The sequence below is a fragment of the Scyliorhinus canicula genome, chromosome 21 (assembly GCF_902713615.1).
Source record: "Scyliorhinus canicula chromosome 21, sScyCan1.1, whole genome shotgun sequence".
In the NCBI taxonomy this organism is placed as follows: domain Eukaryota; kingdom Metazoa; phylum Chordata; class Chondrichthyes; order Carcharhiniformes; family Scyliorhinidae; genus Scyliorhinus; species Scyliorhinus canicula.
Window position 1 is genome coordinate 47,639,216 of NC_052166.1, and position 19,354 is coordinate 47,658,569.

The window sequence follows — 19,354 nt, forward strand, 5'->3', positions numbered from 1 at the left end:
TGAAACATCTCTTTGAATTACTGAAGAAACGCTGACTATAATCCATGTGTAACCCATCTTTCTTCAGTCTTTTCAATCAGTTGTCATTTGAACTCATAAATTAAGCTTTCAGAAAACATGCTAAATTTAATAGATTTAATTTGTGCTCACTTACTAAAGAGAGATTTCTTGGGAGCTTTGAACAGTTTAAAAGCCAACAAACAATATCTAACTAACCACTCACTATTAGAGAAACATTGAATTGAATAGTACGTGCAAGAAATGAAATGAAATGAAAATCGCTTATTGTCACAAGTAGGCTTCAAATGAAGTTACTGTGAAAAGCCCCGAGTCGCCACATTCCGGCTTCTGTTCGGGGAGGCTGGTACGGGAATTGAACCGTGCTGCTGGCCTGCCTTGGTCTGCTTTCAGAGCCAGCGATTTAGCCCTGTGCCAAAAAGTGTGAAAACAAACCCAATTCTGAAATTAAATCTATTAGCTTTAAACAATTGCAGCTTTACCGTAGTAATACAATGTCAAACTTAGTTACCAAATTCATTGCACTCTGCACTAAAACAAAAACTGGTATTTACCAAGAATTAGAGTTAATTAGTCAGCTTGGATTTAAACACAAACTCAATCATTCAAGCTGGCTGACTGATTAGGATCTTTCGCATACTTCAGTAATTTAACATGCCTCTAGTCAGGGCTTTCACACATGAGGTCTCAAGGCTAGTCAGGGTTATAAAATAATGATAGATTGTTTTCACTGATTGGTGAGGTTGTAACAATAGAGCAAAAACTTAAGATAACCACAGAATGCATAAAAGGGCATGTTACTAAAACATTAATTCTAAACACAGAAGGTTGTGTTACAGTTATAAAGTTTAAAAGATTATATTTTCAGACTATGAATGAAGTGTAAATGAAAGGGTGTCATGTGACTTGTTTTGCAGTCTGCCTGATAGTAAGCCTAGGTGATTTGATTGTTAGCGATCAAAGGAAGGTCTAGATCAGGGGTGGGCAAACTACGGCCCGTCTTTATGCGGCCCACCAAGTCATTAAAAAAAAACAAATTTTTAAAAAAAATTTTTAATTATTTTTTTTAAGGTTAATGGGGGGGGGGCTGTTGGGTTACTTACTGGTATAGGGTGGATACGTGACTTGAGTAGGGTGATCATTGCTCGGCACAACGTCGAGGGCCGAAGGGCCTGTTCTGTGCTGTACTGTTCTATGTTCTATATGAGGCGCCCAGAATCATAACCGGGTGAAGTAATTATTTTACTTAATATACTATGCGGCCCTTTAAAATTGTGAATTTCTGAATGTGGCCCTTGCACGGAAAAGTTTGCCCACCCCTGGTCTAGATGGTTTCAAAGAGAAGAAGGTGCAAGATATTTATGCTTAGAGACAATGGCAGCAGTCTTGGAGTTACACCATGAGTATACCCTGAGTCTCCCAAAGTCCCAGAAAGGTGCTGAAGTTACTGGTTGTAGATAGTGGTGCTGTAAACTGTTTATTTACTTCTAATATAAAAGGAAGTTGGAATCCAAGGAAGCTAATTAGTTTCCTACCTTGATACAATTTTAATGTGTTTCACAATGCCATGGGTAAGAGGATGCCACTTTTGAGATGCACCTAAAGGCTTCCCTACAAATGTGTGAATATTGCAGACAAGCAGGCAGCGTTCTATTTGGTCAGCAGAAAGAAATGGCCGCTTGACTTTGTGAGCTGCCACAGCCCGATGCAGGAGTCTCAGTCTAGTTGAAGAGATGCATCCTGCAGTCTTCTATAGATTCTGGGAGACTTGTTCTGGCGTGGCAGGAGAGAAGAGTCATTGGAACAGGCTTTATAGTCGGTGGCGAATACAAGAATGCTCTGAAAAACGAGGTAAGCATATGGACACAAGCCACTCAAATTTACCACTCGGTGAAGTAGGGATATGGGAACCCATTGGAAGCAAATATGGTCTGTTTGCTATAAAGGATTTTAATTCCGTGGAGAGTGTAATAAGTATAAAAGGGGAATGTTCCATTCTATAGTTTAAAGTATAAATTGTCTCCAGAAAGAAAATGGTCAGTAGTGCTTTTAGACATTTGTTGCCCAAAGTTTCACTGCATGAATTCTTGTTGAGTCACTCTTTCAGCTATTATCTGGAAATTTGTGCCTCTTTTTAAAAGTTACAGGTCTCGTAAAGGAATTAGAACGATTGTTAAAATGTGAAATTCTCTGCCATTTGTTGCTGAAACTAGGAAATTAGGAGAGTGCTCAAAAATAGAGTATAGGGATCCAATAATGAAAAATGAAATGAAAATCGCTTATTGTCACAAGTAGGCTTCAAATGAAATTACTGTGAAAAGCCCCTAGTTGCCACATTCCGGCGTCTGTTCGGGGAGGCTGGTACGGGAATTGAACCGTGCTGCTGGCCTGCCTTGGTCCGCTTTAAAAGCCAGCTCTTTAGTCCTGTGCTAAACCAGCCCCAGAGAAGAGTGAAACAAACACAGTGAAATAAAGGGTGATGAAAGGTCATCAAGCGGTAAATAACATTATCTTGTTTCCACTAATTGTCAAGATGATAAACGGAGGGCACAAATTTTAAATAATCAGAGTTAAAGGCAAAATTAGAAAATATCTACAGACAGGGTAATTAGAATTCATTACTAAAGACCCCTTGTTGAAGCAGAGTGCATAAATTCTTTTAAAAAGGAGAAATATATATAGTTACATGTAAAAAAAGAAAAAGTTTAAAGGAGATGGGCAATGAAAGAATTAAGTTGATGCCGAAAAAGACAGGCAAAATTGGATGAACCAAATGGCCTGTTCCTGGACTGGAATATTTAGTAATGCTTGCTACAGAAAAAATGTAGCTTCAAAAATAAAACAAAATCTGATTAACATGCTGAATTGACATAAAAATGGCAGGAGAGGGATATTTATGATTTGAAAGCAATTAGAATATACTACATTTAAGATTGAGAATTCTGACATAAATTTTTTAAAACTGTAAAATTGGAACCAAGTGCTACTTTAACCCATCATACATATCATATGAAGGAAGGACAAAATTGGGAATATGGCAGTCCTCTCGATGACATAACTCTCAAGTATGTTTGTTGGCACTCTCATCAAGCAGATACGAATTTGCCGGCTTGGGCACATTTGCAAGATGGAAAATGGTCGCATCCCCAAGCATTTTCTGTATGGCAAAGTATTCGGAGCCAGTCAGACAATCAGTTCCGCTTCAGGAATACTTCCAACCTTGGCATGAAGGCTCTAAACATTGGGTTCACTAGCCGATAACAAGAGAAAAATGGTGACACCATCTGGACCAGCATGCAGCACCCATGACAATCAGTGGTTGCAACAGCTGGGCAACAGGTGCGAACACTGAAAAACAACAACCCAATAACCACTAAATATGTGGCACTTATGTCAGAACCTGCCTCTCACGGATTGGTCTCTTCAGCTATCAAAAGTGCACCATCTGAAATTACCTCATCTCCAATGGATGTGATTTTTTGTTGCTCAAGGGTTGATAGTATTTAATCTACATACTGCATGGTTTGGAACTACAATTAGTATAAAATCTGCAATTGTTGTGTTTTTAAAAAAATATATGCACTGTACCACAGCAACATGCATAGAGATTTGCTAAATAACCTAGAGAAAATGGCTTGTCAGTTGGTTTCCACTTTTCTGTTAAGCTCTAAATATTTTCCACAGACTCCAAGAAGCTCATGTCACCTCAGTCAACTAAGTAGTTCCCCTTTACCAAGACTACTATTGGACTGCAAGGCTGACTGGGAGCACACAAAAACAAACAGGGATGACTCTTCATAATATTACAAGAAGTTTAATATCCCATGCAACTGTGTTTCAGTAAGTGAAAAAAAATCCTTCCTACAATTCGATAACAATCTGACTGTTTCCTCCAACAGTTAACAAGCCCATATGTCCGGCCTTGGCCTGCTGCAGTGCTCCAGTGAAACCTAGTTTAAGCTGGAGGAGCAGCATCTCATCTTCCAGTTGGGCACGTTACAGCCCTCGTCTCGGGACTCAACATTATGACCTTTCTCCTCCATCTTAAACCCCTTAAAAAAAAATCCCGTACAGGTATTGCCTCAATGCAAACCCCTTCCCCTGCCACAGCAAGTGATGTGTTTTGTTCTTAAAGCCGCAACATTTTGTTGCAATCTCTCACAGCTACAATTTAAAATCTTACGCGTTCTCCTGTGTTCTGACAAAAAATGCGTAAAAGGACTTGAAACGTTAACTCTGATTCTCTCCTTACAGATGCAGTTAGAACTGCTGCGTTTTTCCAGCATCCTCTGTTCTAACCTCTAAAGTTAAAGGTGTCAGGGCTGCAGCACATTCAGTAAATGCTAACAGTCACGTGTTCTCTCAGCAAATATTAAGGGAAGCCACATCAATGCAAAACATACTCCCCTCTTGAAAATGTTATTAAAAATGGATCTGTATTCCATGTAATTAATGTTTTTTTTAATTTAGTGTACCCAATTCATTTTTTCCAATTAAGGGGCAATTTAGCATGGCCAATCCACCTAGCCTGCACATCTTTGGGTTGTGGGGGTGAGACTCACGCAAACACGGGGAGGATGTGCAAACTCAGCATGGACAGTGACCCAGAGCTGGGATCGAACCTGGGACCTCAGCGCCATGAGGCAGCAAGGCTAACCCACTGTGCCACCATGCTGCCCTATTCCATGTAATTAATAATGCAGCATCTAAAGCTGAAGTTTCAAAATAGCATATGCAAATTTGATACCAGACTGGATTGGTTTGTCAACAGCTTTCCTGATCTCCAGTAATGCTAATAATTATAACTCACAGTGGAGACACACACAGACCCTCACATTTTTCACAGAACAATCCAATAGATTTGCCACAGGCATTCAAATAAAGAGTTTTGGGGTCCACATACAGAAATTGCTAAATGGCAGCGTACAGATTCACTCAATTACTGAAAAGCTAATGGAACATTTACATTCTAGCCCTGTTGAGATAAAGGCCAAGGATGGAGGTTGCTAGCGTATCTGCCTCAACCACCTCACTTGGCAGTGCATTCCAGGCCTCCACCACCCTCTGTAAAAAAACTTGCCCCGCACATCTCCACTGAACCTTTCCCCCCTCACCTTGAACTTGTGCCCCCTTGTAATTGTCATTTCCGCCCTGGGAAAAAGCCTCCAACTGTTCACCCTATTTATACCCCTAATAATTTTATAAACTTTTATCAGGTCGCCTCTCAGCATCCATCTCTCTAGGGTGAACAATCCCAGTTTATTCAATCTCTCCTCATAGCTAATACCCTCCATACCAGACAACATCCTGGTAAACCTTTTCTGTACTCTCTCTAAAGCCTCCACATCCTTCTGGTAGTGCGGTGACCAGAATTGGACACAGTATTCCAAATATGGCCTAACCAACGATCTATAGAACTGTAACATAATTTTCGAGCTTTTATACTCGTTACCCCATCCTATGAATGTAAGCATGCCATAAGCTTTCTTTACCACCATTTCCACCAGCTGCCACTTTTAAGGATCTGTGGACCGGTACACCCAGATCTCTCTGTGTCTTTATGTTCCTGATGGTTCTGCCATTTATTTTATAGCTCCCAACCTGAACTGGATTTACCAAAATGCATCATCTTGTATTTGTCCGGATTAAATTCCAGCTGACATTTCTCTGCCCAATTTTGCAGCCTATCTATATCCTGTTGTATTCTCGGACAATCTTCATCACTATCCGCAACTCCTGCAATCTTACTATCATCCGGAAACTTGCTAATCAGACCTGCTACGTTTTCTTCCAGATATATGGGGATTGTCAGTCAAAACGAACACCAATAGGGCAGCACGGTGGCGCAGTGGTTAGCATTGCAGCCTCACGGCACCGAAGTCCCAGGTTCGATCCGGCTCTGGGTCACTGTCCGTGTAGAGTTTGCACATTCTCTCGGTGTTTGCGTGGGTTTCGCCCCCCCCCCCCACAACCCAAAGATGTGCAGGGGAGGTGGATTGGCCACACTAAATTGCCCCTTAATTGGAAAAAATGAATTGGGTACTCTACATTTATTTTTAAAAAAAGAAAATAAACAAATGAATTGCCAGGTAGGCAAACTGAGACTCAAACATAACCTGCTGTGTGATCAAAAATGCAATCTGAGATGATCAAAAAATAAAAACGACTGGCTTTTTGCTTCAGGTGGTAAACTTGTGTGCACAGTATGTCATGACATTTCCAATTTGAAGCTGCATTCTACTAGACAAGTTAATATCTCTCTAAATTGGGTCTCTTGCGAAATATCTCACAAGGAATAAAGAGTCAGAGCTGTCCTCCCTTCAGCTCTATAGAGGTCAGTTTTATGGGCCATTGTCGGAGTTTCTAGAAGGTTAGTTCAGGCTTTTATTCCAAATTCAAAGTTTTATTTGAGAGTAGTAGCTTTAAGCATCAAAGTCAATTGAAGGGATCCATGAAGTGTCTAGGAATGGAGTTGGGAAAGTGGGGTTGCGATACAACCATACCGGTAAGAAATATAAGTTACTTTCACCGCTGGCAGGAGGTAGTCCACCATATAAAGTTGCCATGTTGACAAGCCCCAGTGAGGAGGGTTTGGCGGGTGGGGAGCAAAACTGTGGGTAGGGGGTTTATGATTGACATGGGGGTGGGCAAGAGGCACCCTCCTCCCCCACCCTCCTTTAACTGGTCATCAGCCTACAGGGTTAAACTTACCGAGCTACATGTTGAGTGCCGGCCTCTCCTAATGCTGCTTAAATCAGGTGGCAGGAGGAGGCCCTTAACTGGACATTATACAAAATATATTTTTCAAAATTGTTTCTGGATCAAGATACTTTAAGCTGAAATAGATGCTTGATGAATATTCACCATATGTCTCTAAAATATCTTGCAAGAAAAATAAACTATTACAAGCTAAGAAATAGCATTCTACTTATCACACTGGAAATCATATCAGGGGCAGCACGGTAGCATTGTGGATAGCACAATCGCTTCACAGCTCCAGGGTCCCAGGTTCGATTCCGGCTTGTGTCACTGTCTGTGCAGAGTCTGCACATCCTCCCCATGTGTGCATGGGTTTCCTCCGGGTGCTCCGGTTTCCTCCCACAGTCCAAAGATGTGCAGGTTAGGTGGATTGGCCATGATAAATTGCCCTTAGTGTCCAAAATTTCCCTTAGTGTTGGGTGGGGTTACTGGGTTATGGGGTTACTGGGTTATGGGGATAGGGTGGAGTTGTTGACCTTGGGTAGGGTGCTCTTTCCAAGAGCCGGTGCAGATTCGATGGGCTGATTGGCCTACTTCTGCACTGTAAATTCTATAGGTCTTCATTGAAAAATGCACACACTACAGCTATAGCTACAGCACAATGTTGTGAAATATGCAGTATTCTATGTGCATGACAGTGATTCTAGTGACCAAAGATGGCAATATTATACCTGTGAGGAATCGATCATGTACGTATTAATAAAAGGAAAAATTGAAAATAGTCTTTTACCCTATCCAACATTATGAACAGGACAGAATATTGTATTGAAACGAAATACAGGTTTTAAGTCACTCACCACCATCAGATACGTTACAAAAAATGGGAAAAGATCAAAAATAATTTGGAATAATTATAGATTTGATTCATATATTTCTCCTATTCAGACAATAAGTTACAAGAGATAGCATCATAAATTATTTTCAAAATTCTGTCAGAACTCACACTCTTGAGGTATTCCTCATGAATGATGCTTTACAAACAAATCAACCATTTTAACCAGCAAATCATTCTAACCAGTAGCATCAAATTTATACAAAATTATCACTAACTTCTTAAAAATGTAAATTTTGTGAAGTGGTTTCAATGTAAAATACTTGCGTTTTTAAATTCTTACAAGAAATTTTAATGCAGAAATAAAATGTAACGGTGAACGCAACATGTCAACTCAAACTTGCAGATTAAAGCAGGTACCTGAGAGTTTCACTTCCAACTTTCGAACTTGGTCATTTCGCCGCAGCAGCTGAGACAACAGATCCTCACGAGAACAGCTACTGTCAGAGGCCTTACAAAAGATTGGGGGGGGGGGGGAGAGAGAGAGAGAAAGATTTTTAAAATTAGGACAATCATTGATTATTTGACTCTTATTTCTCCGAATTAAACTATGTTATAAAGAAATACAGATGGCCTTGATTTACTTCAACAAAATTAGAAGTGTGCTCACTTCCAATACTGTGATTTAAAACCCCTCATCTTTTTTTAAAAAGGCATTTTATTACAAACATACATCAAAACAGGTTACAGCAAATAAATGCCCCGGAAAACATACTTTCAAATCCCTTATCTAATCACTTCCTATAGCCCTACTGATTAAGTACAATGACTATTGGATACAATGCTCTATTTACTGAATGTCAACATTACTTGCTTGGACTTTGGTCTGCCCAACACACCTCAACATACAGTTTGACATGCAGTGATTGACGGCCCCTCCATTGAAGGCATCAGCCGTTGTTTTCGGGTCTTTTCCTGATCCACCTTACTGCGCAATTAAGCACCAGGTTGCTGCTAGTTGTTAATTCAAAAGCAATAGTTCCCATTTTGGCATCAAAAACTGTCAATCAGGGAGAAAAGTTTGGATTCAAAACCCACACGGTAAATTTGGGGTGGGGAATTCAATAAAAAGAAACAAGTGTACAACCCACAACTATTTTCACAGCTAACAAACCTTTTTTAAGGGATCACTGATATTTATGCCAGGCTTGCTTTCATAGTTAGACCTACAGACAAAGGCAACATCAAGACCATAACCACCCTATATGGTAGCCTTCTCCTCCTCATTTTTGGAGAAGGTGCTGTCGGTGGTGGGGGAGGGCTGGAAGTGGGGTCGATTCAGCGATCTACAATAGGATCATGAAGGAGGATAAGGAGTTTGAGGAAGGGATTAAGGCCAAGTGGGAGATAAGGTTGGGATGATTTTGGAGGAAGGATTATGGTGCAGAATGCTGCGAAAGTTCAATACCTTGACCTTATATGTGAGGCTGAGGTTGATTCTATTAAAAGTGGAGTATAGGGCATACTTAATGAAGGCTAGGATGAGCCAGCTGTTTGAGGGGGTGGAGGATAGCCATAAACAGTGTGGGATGGGCACAACAAATCATAATCATATCCATATGTTCTGATCCTGCCTGAAGTTGGAAAAATTTTGGGTGTTATTTATCAGCACCATGTCTGCGGTTCTACACATGGAATTGGAGCCAGGTCCTCTGGAGGCCATATTTGGGGTGTCAGACCTGCCTGAGGTGCAGATGGGTGCGGATGAAGATGTTTTACCTTTCGTCTCATTGATCGCTCGCAGGCGGGTCCTGTTGGTATGGAGGTCAGTATCTGGGCAATCTTTTTTAATTTTTAGAGTGCCCAATTCATTTTTTCCAATTAAGGGGCAATTTAGTGTGGCCAATTCACCTACCCTGCACATTTTTTGGTTGCGGGGGGTCAAATCCCTGCAGACACGGGGAGAATGTGCAAACTCCACACGGACAGTGACCTAGAGCCGGGATCACACCTGGGACCTCAGCGCCGTGAGGCAGCACTGCTAAGTGTCTGGGGAATCTAATGGAGTTCCTGTATTTGGAGAAGGTGAAATTTGTACTGAGAAGGGACAGATGAGAGGTTCCACCAGAGATGGGGTTAGTTTGTCTGACATTAATATTTTCTTTATCAGACAGAGTAAACAAACAAAAGAATGCATCCAAATGGCGCTGTTCAATCAGAATACTGAAATTAGAAGTAGGCTTAGATTTTTCTTACTTGTGGCATGCATTTAACAACACAGGACCTCTATTTCAGGAGTGAAAAGAAAAAAACTCCTTGAAGAATTAATTGCAAAATAATAACATATACTCCAGATTAACCGATAAAGCACAGTAAAACAAACCAACTTTCTTCAGCTGCATGCATAAAGTACTTAGAGGGTACTAAGATGTCCATAAGAACTTTACATTTCAAGACTAGTTGTGATTCTGTTTCTGCCATTAGTTACTTTTGGTGTGATTCAAGACCAGGAATTAATGTATGCACAAAATACTTATAGTATTTAGAAATAAAAACTGGAATGGCTCATTAACAACCTGCTGCTACAAGTTTTAATTTATGCCCTTAAATCACACCCAATGCAGCCAGCCACCGTTTTCCAACCAGCAGAATTCTATTAGTCCTGAGAGCATTTCCAGACTTCTGATTGCTTATACTCCATGGGCAAGTGTCCTTCTTTTTCAATTGAGCACGGAATGGTTATTAATTATCTAACAACCATGAATTATTATAACCTGCTTGTGACTCTACTCTTAAATATTTTTGAGAAATGGTATCTGAGGAGTCAGAGTACAGGAGGGAGATAGAGAACCTAGTGGCATGGTGCAATGACAACAATCTCTCCCTCAATGTTAGAGCTGGTCATTGACTTCAGGAAGTGTTGTACATACCCCTGTCTGCATCAATGGTGCCAAGGTGAAGGTGGTTGACGTCTTCAAATTCCTAGGTGTACATATCACCAACAATCTATCCTAGTCCATCCATGTCAACGCTATGAACAAGAAAGCACAACGCCTATACTTCCTCAGGAAACTATGGAAATTTGGCATGTGCACATTGACTTACCAATTTTTACAGATGCACCATAGAATGCATCCTACCTGGCTGCATCACAGCCTGGTATGGCAGCTGCTCGGCCCAAGACCGTAAGAAACTACAGAGATTCGTGAACACAGCCCAGTCCATCACGTGAAACCGTCTCCCATCCATTGACTCTACACTTCCCGCTGCCTTGGGAAAGCAGGCAGCATAATCAAAAATCCCTCCCATCCAGGTTATTCTCTCTTTCATCGGGCAGAAGATACAAAAGTCGGGCAGCATGGTGGTGCAGTAGTTAGCACTGCTGCCGCACGGCGCCGAGGACCCGGGCATGATCATGGCCCCTGGTCACTGTCCTTGTGGATTTTGAACATTCTTCCCCCAAAAGACGGGCAGGCTAGGTGAATTGGCCACGCTAAATTGCCCCTTTATTGAAAAATAAGAATTGGGTACTCTAAATTTATTTTAAAAACACAAACATCTGAGAACACGTATGAAAAGATTCAAAAACAGCTTCTTCCCCATTGTTACCAGACTCCTGAATGACCCTCTAATGGACTGAACTGATCTCTCCACGCATCACCTTCTCTGCTTTGTAGCACTACCCTCGATGTCTATGGGCACAATCCTGCAGCCACGTTGTGCCCGAAAAGCAGCTCACCGCAGCGCAGTGCAGCCGCTGAAAACCAGGAGACCCCGCTCCCAGCATCTACCCGGCTTGTAACACCCCGCGAGATTCAACACAATCTCGCGAGATGTTGCAAGGTGAATCCCGCCCACAATGGGCGGGATCACTTTTTGGCAAATCTGCATAAAAGAATGAAGCAGTAAACCTTACTCTAATGTGCAGATTCCGAAGGTTCTTGAGGCTTTGGGATTCAATCCCTTCACCTTGGGGACCTCTGGCGAGTACCGTTCAGCACTGGTCCCCAAATGGGGACCAGACGGAGCAACACTCATGGGGGTCTCCTTGGGGATCAGAGGCCTCCAGCTGCATGCCCTTTGGGCAGGGTGGTACCCTGGTACTGCTGGCACCACCTGGGTACCATGGCAGTGCTGAGGTGGCACTGCCAAGGTGCCAAACTGGCATTTTGTGCGTATACGACTGTGCCAACACCACTTCTGGGTCTGTCCTGTTGGTGGCAAAGCATATACCCAGGAATGGTGATTGCAGTGTTTGGGACATTATTTGTAAGGTATGATTCTGTGAGCATGACTATGCCAGGCAGTTGCTTGATTAGTCTCAAGACAGCACTCCCAATTTTGGCACAAGCACCCAGGTGTTGGTAAGGAGGATTTTGCAGGGTCAACAGGGCTGTGTTTGCCATTATAGTTTCTGGTGTCTTGGTCATTATAGGGTGGTCTGTCAGGTTTTATTGTTCCATTCGCAATGGATGAAAAGAACGGAGTGGCTTGCTAGGCCGTTTAAGAATCAACCACATTGCTGTGGGTCTAGAGTCACAAGAAGGTCAGACCAGATTTCCTGGGCATTAATGAACCAGATGGGTTTTTACAATAACCGACAATGGTTTCATGGTCATAATTGAACTTTTAATTTCAGATATTTATTGAAATTTTTAAATTCCACCATCTGCAGTAGTGGGATTCGAACCCAGGTCCCCAGACTATTACCCTGGGTCTCTGGTCAATCAACAATACCACTGTACCACTGCTTCGAAGCAGGATAAAAAGCCAATTGCTAGGAAGGAAAATGCATGGAACTATTCAGTTTTAAATTAAAATTTCATAGAAAGCAAAATAAATGAGATATGCACATGGGATTGGGGTGGAAGTTGAAATATCATAAACTGAAGGTGAAATGTTATCATAATGGTATATTTGGCATTTCAAAAACATAAAATTAGTTTTCCAGGGCCAGTGAGGCTGTTCTGCAGCAATTATAAGCTGAGCACACTGTTAAAACTCAGTTACACCTCATTCAATAAGATGGAACCCTTTAAAGGGTTTTTACAATATAATTAAAAGCGTAAGAGTGTGGGTTTTGTCAGTTTAGTGATTTCTACTTGACTGCAGTCTGGGGAAACTTCAATTGCTCACCCTATGGAGTAGTGCAGAATCACTGACAGCAACTTTTCCACATTTAACTGCGCATGTGAGGACTCCGAGATTGTTACCCGTTTCAGAGGAGCAATGACATCTGATTCTGGCAATTTTAGCAATGTTACGACTTCAAAATCCAGATCATAGAATCATAAAAATCGTACCACAGAATGAAGCTCGTCAGCCTGTACTGATGCTTGATTTTTCTAACATGCTTTTATATTTCTCCTTCCAGAAAGCATGTGAAAGCACGCTGATTCACAGAATTTCTTTGATTGTTTGTTGTCATTCGTTTTCTACAAATTTACATAAAGACAGGCAGCCTTCTAAACCCAAAGACAAGAACCTCTACTGTACAACAGATTTACAAACAGAATCAATAAAAGTAGATTCTTACTTTGTGATCTCCAACCCCAGAAAGCTACATAGATGCAAAATGAATGCCTCACAAAGCATGTTAAAAATGTTACCATGATATACTTGAACAGCAATGAGAGACTGCAAGCAGCTGTTACTGATGATGAAACCTGGTGAAATCACATTGCATGTCCATAAAGTCCCTTCCAGGTGATATCACATCCTTAGACATACTAAATAAGCTACTGAATTAAAGAAATCACCATACGTACTATATCATCTCCAGAGTCGGCTCCGACTGAGGTAATGGAATCTCTGCTGACCGATCTTGGAATCCGTACCATGCCAGGCCGTGAGGTGCTGCCTGCCTCATCAGCGATCTTCTTTTTCAGCTTTGCAAACATGGTTCAACAGCTATCCTTTTTGAGGGGAGTTCTGAATCATCTAATAACAAGTTTGCCTCAAATACCAAGTGCTTTAAGTTTATATGGAGCCTCAGCGATGGACTCGGAAGAGCGTGACTGCACTGGAAAAAACAATGCACTCCCGTTTGGCTCTTAGTTGCTCCTTAAATCTCACTTTTATCGCCCACTGCAAAAAATTCCATTGTATCAGTAATAAGCACCTGTCAGACAAAAATAAATAAATTAGATTATTAAAAAAACATTTCCACAGATTTTAAAGTGCAATTGCAATAGTACAGAAATAACATCGAAAACTTTTATTCTGCATAGCTGGAAATTCATAACCAGTTACAAAGTACATGACAATTGGACAGAAAGACAGGTTTCTTTTTCTGTTCCCCAACAGCTTTAGAAAAAACTGGGAAGCTGAAGACAATATGAATGTATATAAACAGCAGGAAATAGGAATGGAAAGGAAATGAAGGAAACATTTCAAAATTATTAAGCTATCTGACGCCAAGTTGAGCCCCCGACCCACACAACAGGCAGAAGGAGCCTTGGTAAAAGAGGGCACTTCTGACAATGTAGTTCTCTCTCTGTGTTGTACTGAAGTATTAACCTGGAGTACACAAAATCTCTGAAATGGGGATTTAAATCACAACTCTCAAGCTCAATCTTGAAAAGAGCTATACAGTAACTATATGCAGCCTTTGAAAAACACCAGCAGATTGGAAGGTGCTGGGAGCTTGTACCTGAACAAGATTTCCGAAAGGCATTTGACAAGGTGTTGAATAAGAGGCTGCGCATAAAGTAAAAGCCGTGGAATTGGAGGAAGTTTGTGAGCATGGATTGAAAACTGGCTGTCACATAAAAAAAAAGAATTGGAACCAATGGGTCCTGTTCAGAGTGAAAAGGTGTAATTAGTGGAGTACCACAGGGATCAGTTCTTGGCCCACAATTGTTCACTATTTACATTAATGACCTGGAGGAAGGAAGAGAATGTTAGGTTTCCAAATTTGTCGATGATTCAAAAATAGGTGGAAGAGCATGTTATGATGAGGATATTGTGATTGTGTAGTGGAATATAGATAGATTGGGTGAGTGGACGAAAACCTGGCAAATGGAGTTTAATATGAGGAAGTGTGAGGTCATGTATTTCGGCGGAAGGAATCGAAAGGCAGTTTATCGAAATGGAGAGAGACTGCAGGTGAGTGAAGTACAGAGGGATCTAGGTCTTCTAGTGTATGAATCACAAAAAGCTAGCAGGCACGTCCAACAAATAGTTTAGGCGGCAAACGGCATTTTGGCCTTTATTGCAAAAGGGTTGGAGTTTAAAAATAGGGAGATTTTGTTGCTATTGGATTGGATTTGTTTATTGTCACGTGTACCGAGGTACAGTGAAAAGTATTTTTCAGCAAGCAGCTCAACAGATCATTCAGTACATGGGAAGAAAAGGGAATTAAACAAAATTCAAGAAAATACATAATAGGGAAACACAAGATATACATAAGCACTGGCATCGGATGAAGCATACAGGGTGTAGTGTTAATGAGGTCAGTCAATAAGAGGCTCATTTAGGAGTCTGGTGACAGTGGGGAAGAAGCTGTTTTTGAGTCTGTTCATGCGTGTTCTCAGACTTCTGTATCTCCTGCCCGATGGAAGAAGTTGGAAAAGTGAGTAAGCCGGGTGGGAGGGATCCTTGATTATGCTGCCCGCTTCCCCCAGGCAGCGGGAGGTGTAGATGGAGTCCATGGATGGGAGGCAGGATTGTGTGATGGACTGGGCGGTATTCACGACTCTCTCAAGTTCCTTGCGGTCCTGGGCCGAGCAGTTGCCATACCAGGCTGTGATGCAGCCCAATAGGATGCTTTCTATGGTGCATCTGTAAAAGTTGGTAAGGGTTAATGTGGACATATCGAATTTCCTTAGTTTCCTGAGGACGTATAGGCGCTGTTGTGCTTTCTTGGTGATAGCGTCGACATGAGTGGACCAGGACAGATTTTTGGTGATGTGCACCCCTAGGAATTTGAAACTGCTAACCATCTCCACCTCGGCCCCGTTGATGCTGACAGGGGTGTGTACAGTACTTTGCTTCCTGAAGTCAATGACCAGCTCTTTAGTTTTGCTGGCATTGAGGGAGAGATTGTTGTTGTTACACCACTCCACTAGGTTCTCTATCTCCCTCCTGTATTCTGACTCGTCGTTATGCGAAATCCGGCCCACTATGGTCGTATCGTCAGCAAACTTGTAGATGGAGTTGGAACCAGGTTTTGCCACGCAGTCGTGTGTGTACAGGGAGTAGAGCAAAAGGCTAAGTATGCAGCCTTGCGGGGCACCGGTATTGAGGACTATTGTGGAGGAGGTGTTGGTGTTCATTCTTACTGATTGTGGTCTGTTGGTCAGAAAATTGAGGATCCAGTTGCAGAGTGGAGAGCCAAGTCCTAGGTTTTGGAGCTTTGATATGAGCTTGGCCGGGATTATGGTGTTGAAGGCGGAGCTGTAGTCAATAAATAGGAGTTTGATGTAGGAGTCCTTGTTTTCGAGATGCTCTAGGGATGAGTGTAGGGCCAGGGAAATGGCCTCAGATGTGGACCGGTTGCGATGGTATGCGAATTGAAGTGGGTCAAGGCGTTCCGGGAGTATGGAGGTGATGCGCTTCATGATCAGCCTCTCGAAGCACTTCATTACAACTGACGTCAGGGCCACCGGACGGTAGTCATTGAGGCACGTTGCCTGGTTCTTCATCATACCGGTATGATGGTGGTCTTCTTGAAGCAGGTGGGGACCTCGGAGTGGAGTAGGGACAGGTTAAAGATGTCTGTTAATACCTCTGCCAGCTGGTCTGCGCAGGCTCCGAGTGCACGACTAGGGATCCCGTCCGGGCCCATCGCCTTCCGTGGGTTCACTTTCAGGAAGACCGATCTGACTTCGGAAGCTGTGATGGTGGGTATGGGTGAATTATGGGCTGCTGGGGCACTCGACAGCGGATTGTTGGTTACCTGTTCGAACCGAGCATAGAATGCATTAAGTTCATCGGGGAGGGGTGCGCTGCTGCCAGAGATACTGCTCGACTTCGCTTTGTAGCCCGTTATGTTGTTTAGTCCTTGCCACAACCGCCGAGAGTCTGTCTGTGACTCTAGCTTAGTTTGATATTCTCTCTTGGCATCTCGGATGGCTTTGCGGAGGTCGTACCTGGATTTCTTATAATAGGACAGGGTCGTCTGCCATGAACGCCTCAGATCTGTCCTTCAGTAGGGAGTCAATCTCGCGGTTGAGCCATGGTTTCCGGTTGGGGAAAGTACGTACTGCTTTCTTTGGCACGCAGTCGTCCACACATTTGCTGATGAAGTCTGTGACGGTGGTGGCATACTCATTTAAGTTAGTCGCTGAGTTCTTAAATATGGACCAGTCCACTGTCTCTAAGCAGTCACGTAAGAGCTCTTCTGTCTCCTCGGACCAGCACTGCACAACCTTCTTAGCTGGATTGTACAGGGTGTTGGTGAGGCTTCACCTGGAATATTGTGTGCAGTTTTGGTCCCATTACCTAAAAAAGGAGTCAGTCCAAAGGAGACTCACCAGGCTAATTCCTGGGATGAGAGAATCTTTATCTATCAAGAGAGACTAAATAATCTGGGTTTTTATGCCTTGGAATTTAGAAGAGCGAGGGGTGACCTTATTCAAACATATAAGATCCTGAGGGGACTTGACAGGGTAGATGGTGGGAGGTTTCCACTAGTGGAGAAGTCTTGAAAAAAAGAGACAACTACAAGATAAAGTGCTGGTCATTTAAAGCTGAGATGCGTAGAAATTCCTCCTTGCAGAGGATGGTGAATCTCTGGAATTCTCTGCCCAGAGGGTGATGGAGGCTGGATCATTAGAAGTATTTAAAGCGAAGGTGGATAAATATTTGATAAATCGAGGAATAGAGGACTATGGGGAAACGGCACAGAAAAGGAGTTGAGACCGGCATAGATCAGTCATGGTCATGTTGAATGGTGGAGCATGCTGGAGGGGCCTGGTGGCCTACTCCTGCTTCCATTTGTTTCATTGTGTATTTCTCAGTGTCAGTACCAAGAATTAAGTGGTACTTTTCATTTCAATTACATTGCACCAAAGTACAGACAAGATAAATTTGTATTGTCGTTTTGGTGTTGGATTCTCACATTACATTCCCCAATAAAGATTGCTGACATATGCCCTGCTCCAAGCACTCTGCCAACACCGTACTTTGCTACTGAGCATGGCTGTTGTTTGTGCTCTTCCATTTGTCTTCCCTTGTGAGAAAATCACTTTGTCTCTGCTATTCCCCTTCAATGGAAATCATTAGCCATCCAATCATTTAGTAGAAACTACATCTAACCATTCTACATCACAGTACTATTCACGTTATCTTTACTAAAACAAAACATGTGACTGAAGAGGAGGTAAATAAATGGACTCAAGGTAGATTAGTTAAGAAAATTGCAAATGGATAAGTCAGATTTTACAAAGCACTCAAGTGCCTTTGGGTTATATTCCCATTATTCAAGGCAAAAGAAAACAGGCATAGATCTGTGAGTTTGGCCCGTAATTTCCTCGGGGTGGCAATCACTGGCAGGTTGCCACTCCAGAGGGACTTAGCTTCGCTTAAATTACAAAGTCCCTGTCTCAGCTGACCTTTCCCACTCAGAACAGATGAGACAGGAGTGCGCCACCCCTGGCTGCAGCAGTATGGTGAAAATGGAGCGCAGTGAGGGGTGTCCCATGCTGGGATTATTCTGGGTCTATAAAATAGTGACTCTGAAGTTTGAAGTGCTTTTCTTCCTCGTAACTTTTTCAGACTAACTATTAGCAGAATACTGGCAGAACCATATTAAATTAGCTATTTAAATCGCTTTTTCAGATGGTTCACAGCAAAGAGCAATTGTGCAGGGGAAGGTAGCCCTTCTGGACATTTGGGAACTAGCCCTGACCTGGGAACTTCCAAGAGAGATCCCCTAGCACAATGCTGGGGAGGCAGGAAATTATGGCTCTTTAACTTCAATTGTGGGAACTTCCTGGGATATATCATGATACAGAAAGACTGAGCCCTTCAAAGTGGATCAAAGACTAACCTATGAAATTTTGAGGAAAACCAGTTGCATGGCGGATACAGGACTTCCAAGGGCATTTGATGAAGTTCCACACAAGACATTATTGGCAAAATCAGAGAGAAACTTGCAACACGCATTCACAATTAGTTAGGAAGCAAGAAAAGAGACGGGATAAAAGGTTTGATATTTGTTTAGCAACTGGTATTCCTCGGTTATGTGCTGGGGCCTCAGCTTTACAATATGAAAGATTAAAGACTTGGATGAGGGAACAGGAAGTGTCTAAGAAACAGTCATCTAAATATTTTCTTATTTTTTGTGCACCCGGACGGAGCCCTCTGCGAATGTCTCGTACACGGAGCTCAGGGTTGCAGGCTTAGGCTAGATACATGATACCTGGATACTCACCCAGAATTGTTACGTGGTTTAATCTCTGATGTAACTCAATGATTTAAAGCTACCTTATCTTGATGCCACTATTAGTCTTTAACACTACCATTGTGTTATGTCTGTGACATCTTTGGCAAATTTCTCATGAGCTCCCAACTGTTCCTGACCTTCCATTTTGCTCCACCCCCTCTTCAACAATATCAAATCTATAATTTTTCTACCTTTCTTCAGCTCTGAAGAAGTCATACAGACTCCAAACGTTAACTCTGTTTCTCTCCATAGATGCTACCAGGCCGTCTGCGTTTTTCCAACATTTTCTGTTTTTAAATCTGCAGTATGACCGGGGATGAAAGGGTTGACGTATGATGAGAGATTGAAAAGTTTGAGCTTATAATCGCTAGAGTTTAGAAGAATGAATTAGAAAAATACTAAACGGGATTGATAAA

At 42.2% G+C, this 19,354-nt stretch overlaps 1 protein-coding gene across 5 annotated transcripts in view; it reads right to left on the reverse strand.

Annotated features, from left to right (window-relative positions):
* golga1 (golgin A1) overlaps positions 1–19,354 on the reverse strand; it is an 81,265-nt gene that overhangs the window by 58,495 nt on the left and 3,416 nt on the right. For 4 of the 5 annotated variants that reach the window (XM_038781887.1, XM_038781886.1, XM_038781888.1 and 1 more), the window contains exons 2-3: positions 13,318–13,670; positions 7,970–8,060 (exon numbers count right to left, since the gene is read on the reverse strand). In XM_038781887.1, coding sequence (XP_038637815.1) covers positions 7,970–8,060; positions 13,318–13,449 — 223 coding nt within the window. In that variant the 5' untranslated portion in view covers positions 13,450–13,670. Of the gene's footprint in view, positions 1–7,969; positions 8,061–13,317; positions 13,671–19,354 lie in introns of those variants that run through there. The other variant, XM_038781890.1, reaches the window with a different exon arrangement.